Source organism: Gloeophyllum trabeum, assembly GCF_000344685.1.
Source record: "Gloeophyllum trabeum ATCC 11539 unplaced genomic scaffold GLOTRscaffold_00010, whole genome shotgun sequence".
In the NCBI taxonomy this organism is placed as follows: Eukaryota; Fungi; Basidiomycota; class Agaricomycetes; order Gloeophyllales; family Gloeophyllaceae; genus Gloeophyllum; species Gloeophyllum trabeum.
In genome coordinates, this window is record NW_006920419.1 from 1,552,076 (window position 1) to 1,557,149 (window position 5,074).

Below are 5,074 nucleotides of genomic sequence, written 5' to 3' on the forward strand. Positions count from 1 at the left end.
CGTTCCCCGGCGGCTGCACCTCCCCGGGGGTGTTTTTGCTCTCCTGCAGTAGATAGAAGTTGATGTATATTACCAAAATGCGTGTTACTACGGATAATGTACTCAAAAAATCGTTCTATGTCGTCAGTTTAGCCCCCAAGAGCCGGGGAGGCATCCTGCAAGCGGAAAAGCACTCATTTTACCGCATAAGTGCTCGAAAGCGCGGCATAAGCAGCATAAGCGTTTATTTCGGTGGATTTACGCCGATTTACAGGATTTACGGCCACGTGATGCGTGGATTTACGGGCACGTCACGCCCTCCGTACAATCACATCAAGCCGCCGCCGCTTCGCGCGGCGTTCCCGAGCGCTTCTCCCCATCAAACCCCGAGAGCTTTGGCGCCCTTGTCGGGATATTCATTTCGGGACCCCAGGACGCGTGGCGAATAATTAGAACGCGTCTGACGCGTTGAGGACCCATGTGCTCCTCGTCAAATAGCATTATTTCTCATATTTAGAGCCTCTGTATCTAGTAAGAATGATTATGTACAGTATACTGCTTGTATTCACCATGAATCTGACACCCCTCGGGACCTTGCAATGCGGTGGGACTACAATCTTCGCGCTGTACCGGCTACCTTGGGCCATCAGCCACCGTTGACCCCGGGTCACGGCAGGGTCGATTTACGTGGATTTACAGTACCTCATGTAAACTAAGCCAAATAACTATACTTATGGGCACAGAGAGCTCCGAAACACTCCCGCGGTCAAACAAACAGGCAGGTGTCGAGTGTAGCGATTCACAGCCCATTGTCTCGGAGAAATTCAGGTGTATGTACCAGTAGGTCTTCTGCACGCCGCGGTTGCTGCAACGGTATGAGACCACGTCGACGCTCACGACGGCGAAGGTGGATATCAAGATGTACTGTGTGATGCTGCTCGGCCGGCGTCGTGACCGTTGCGAGGCGACCGCTGACCGAACACGCGCCTGAGCGAAAGCAAGCCAAACTCCGGCTTTCCTGCCTCGACGCTGGACGCCGCACGTCTCTCCTCTCCGTCCGGGTCCTCGGCCTTCTTCATCAACGCGCAGAAGAAAAATGGCTCTGCCGGTGCCGCAGAGACGCGCTCGACATTAACCCAGGCGAGCGCGGTTCGCAGCCCCGGTGCGATGCACTCTGCCCATCGCACACCCACCTCTCCCGCTCCTTCCGCACACCCCTCGAGACGCTCACTCGGTCCCCCTAACCCACCCGCACCGTCCCCGCGGGTGGGGGGCAGTCATCGTGCAGGCTTAACTAGACCCGGTGAAGTCGCGGGCAGCATACTGACCATCACCTAGCACAACACCATGCCTTGACTCCGCTCCGATCGTCCACGATCTACGTAAGTAGCCAAAAAACAGTCAATTGGGAGCGACTGGGCAGGACCCATAGCCCTCGTCTCACAGGCAACCCGACTTGGCTTGCAAGTAAGTCATAGTCCGTGTCTCGTCCGACGCCCTGCTTCCGGCCGGCGAAAGGCTCCGGTGTCTTTTCACACTGGCCCCGGCGTACGCCCGTTTTTCCTCATCGCATCCCCTGGTCTCCAACACGGCGCGCTGCGCACCGACGCTCCATGGGTCCTCTCACATCGCCGAGCTTCAATTTCCCGCTGAGGCCACGTCGTTAGCTGCCTCCGTACGGATCCACCGTCGCCCAGCCCTTCCGCATCCGCCACCGCAGGATCTGCGATTCTCTGCCCCCCGTCCTCTCCGTCTGTACGTACGCGTACGCATACCGTCATGAGATCACTCTTCCCTTCCGGCGGATGTGGCTAAACATCAGGCTCGGCCTCCTCTCCGCTGTCCACGCCTCGCGCTCCGCCATCACCAGCAGAGCGGCCACGGCGATATCTGAATCACCTTGGCATCTAGAGCCCCAGGCGCGGGGACGTCTGTGCTCGTACCTTATCTTGACTGAATCTGCTGGAGGATAACCTGCCGGAAGAAGCCCCGCCTCACCTAAGACGCGGGAGCGAGTGCAAGGACGCGCGACAGTATAGGAACGCGTTGCGCGCGGTAACGGTGCGTCGCGCTTTCCCGAGTCGGTTCCGTATCTAGACTGGACGCGTGTTGGTCAACTTTCAGGGGTCTGGGTGGGTAGGCGCACGGACGCGTCCGCCGTCCTGCGTTGTCGCCCTCGTCTCCGTATGTTACCGTGTTATGATTGCTGGCACACCAACAGCAAGTCATAGAGGAGCAGTGAGCAGAGCCGCAAGGATCAACCACCGCGGCTGATGGTAAACGAATGGGCTGGTTCACTTCTTCGGGAACTGTGTGCAATCCGTGGGCACTGCTTTCGATTCTCCATAGGACCGGAGACATTATGAGGATGGCCATGGGAGAAGCAGTGTTATAGATAGAGAGCAGCAGTCAAAGCAGTGGTACAATGCGAGATGGGATACAGTATAACTTAAAGCAAACGCAAAGCAAAGTCCTCTCTAGCACGGGTCTCCACGAGCCTTTGCAAAGAGAAGAAACCCAAAGATCAATGAAGCGATAACTACGATAGCATAGCCGGCGCGTCAACGCGTGAAGCTTTCTTCGCCCGCGTCTGAGAACGCGTTCCTGCGCTGGCTTCGGTGATTCATCAGGTTTGAGAAGGGCGACGAATACATGTCATGCTCGGTGCCCAGCTTGACCCGCGCCGCACGCGTCTTCCGCCATGTACTTACTGTACTTTCCACCACGCGCCGCGAACGCCCGAGTGACCTCAGTCGAACTCCCGGTCAACTTGCACTCGAGGCTCGCGAGCGCGCTGAACGCGGCGGAGAGAGGTCGATGCTGCCCGGCGCGCACCCGGGGCAGAGGTCGCGGCGGTTGACTATATGTACACATGGGGTGAGAATAAGTCAAGGAAACAGGGGGACGGGGATGGGAAGGGGGAAGGGAGCAAAGAGAAGGGATGGAGACGCACAGTCGACCGTGATGTGCTTGAAACGGTGCCCGCGGCCCGCTTAGTAGGCTGGGGACAACGCAAAGATGGGGTCTGAGAGAGGGAGGCGGCGCTGCGGGAGTGGTGATTGCGATATGTTTAGATGCATGCGTGCCGTGGCCGAGTGAAGGATAATCATATATTCAAAATCTCCTTATAAAGTCGTCGGCGTTGCCCTCCGAGTAACTGCAGATTGGTGGACGTCCTGTTCTAGCGAGTAACTCCATTTGTTCGACCTCGCGCGGGTATCGACTCGCCGTGAGGTTGAGTCAGAGGCGTCTGGAAGCATCGGCACAAATTTGGCCTGCCCAATTTTTGACTTAATTAGTACGTGCGTTGACGGGGGGCGAAGATTGTTGTTGCATTGAATGTTTCTATGCGTAGCATATTGTAGGGGAGTGTGTAGAAAAATTGACGGGAGCTGGAATATAAACCTGGGCGTGGTTAGGGGTAGCCCGACGTGTGACATCACAAGCATCACGCGTGTCGTGACGTGACAGTGTCACCGTTCGTGGTCGCGTACCATCTTCATCGATTCTGCCACACTGCACAAACACAGAATTCAACAAGAGCCAAACAAGGCCACAAGCGACCAAACTATGCCCATATTTGAGCACGATTCTCTGCGGCTTCGCCACGTACGTCTTTTCACGTTCACCTGCCCCCGAGACTCACGAAATGCCTGCCCGCATTGCCCGCTCTGCTCCTCCTCGCAATGGTAATGCGAATCGCCTGGATTATTCTCGCTCTCGCTCTCACCTCTCTAATAACGACCGTGTTGACCTCTACCACAAATTTTCTTCCGAAAAGCTTAAACAAACTGTGCACCGTCAGGTCGCAGGCGCGGAAGCTGCCAAGTTGGTCCATGGACCAGTGGATATTGATTCCTTTCTGGAAATCGACTGCTTCCCTGGGATGAAGGTTTGCGGCGTGAAGAACGAGAGAGTGGTCAATATTACCGACTTGCTACGCCAAGTCGACCCGACAATTATTGGAGCCAACAAACGGTCGGAACGACTGATGTATTCACCTCTGGTAAGCTGTGATTTTCCTCAAAGTGACACTGATGGACTCACCAGTCTTGGTGGCAAAGGCTGACGCTCTGAATGAAATCGCCAAGAAGGCCGTTACAGGCCGTCCCTTGCCTGTGAAGTTCGACGTTTGTGGAGACCTACGGCCGGCAGAGGAGATTGGCGGTTTCCGAACTACACCCGACCTATCCATCCAACCACAGAGAAAACGTAAGAACAACGGTTCTTCGAGCGACTACTGGGCTCGCGGACTGGGCGTAATAGAGGTGAAGGCCACGGAGCAAGAGGATCCGTGGTACCAGAGGGTGTCGACAAGCGCGGGAGAACATGAATTCACCGAGGTGCAGTTGAAGACGTGGAATCAGATCCAGGAATATGCCGTCATGGCGTACCGAGCCGTCCCCCGCTGCTTCCTCCTCGGCATGGGTTTCTTTGGTGACGTCGTCCGTTTCTTCCGATGGGACAGATCGTCCGCCATTGTCTCTGATCCCGTATACTATAAACTCGACCCTACTCCGTTGATCACATTCGTCGTCGGCCTCGCCAAGTTTGCCAATAGCGGGATCGACAGGACGGCGCATGCGAGTCTCAGCACCAAGGCTGAACTTGCGCTCGTTCACAGCTGCTACGACGAGGCGGTGCATCTTGGGATCCTGTTGGAGTATACGCCACGTCGCGACGGAGACACCTTAGATGGCGAGAGCACCCGCATCGTAGTGGAATCCCCACAGAATCCCGGCCTACATGAAAATTTCATTTCCATCGGACGACCGATGTTTTATAGCAGGTCCATCCGTGGACGTGGAACTCTAGTCTGGCTCGCGAAGAGAGCCGGCCGGAGCGATGACGGTTTTGTTGTTATCAAGGACACATGGCGAAATGAGAGTCGTTGGACGGAAGGGAAGATTTATAGGTCGATATACAAGGGGGCGGAGTCTGTTTTTGGCGTGGCCCGCTTCTACCACGACTTCGACGTCCCAGATCCGGTTTCGAAGGAAATGCCCTGCTGTACCGCTGCTGCAAGGCTGAACGAGGAAGGGACGGACCTCACCGAGCGCATCCATCATCGTTGCGTCTTGTTATCGGTCGGTAT

The 5,074-nt window shown here is 56.0% G+C and overlaps 1 protein-coding gene across 1 annotated transcript; it reads left to right on the forward strand.

Annotated features, from left to right (window-relative positions):
- Positions 1-3,628: 3,628 nt before the first annotated feature.
- Positions 3,629-5,049, forward strand: GLOTRDRAFT_131171 (uncharacterized protein; the record flags this gene model as incomplete). Its single annotated transcript, XM_007869927.1, has 2 exons — positions 3,629-3,985; positions 4,044-5,049. Coding segments are annotated over 2 exons (1,363 nt in total), but the record flags the coding sequence as incomplete, so codon positions are not given.
- Positions 5,050-5,074: the final 25 nt, after the last annotated feature.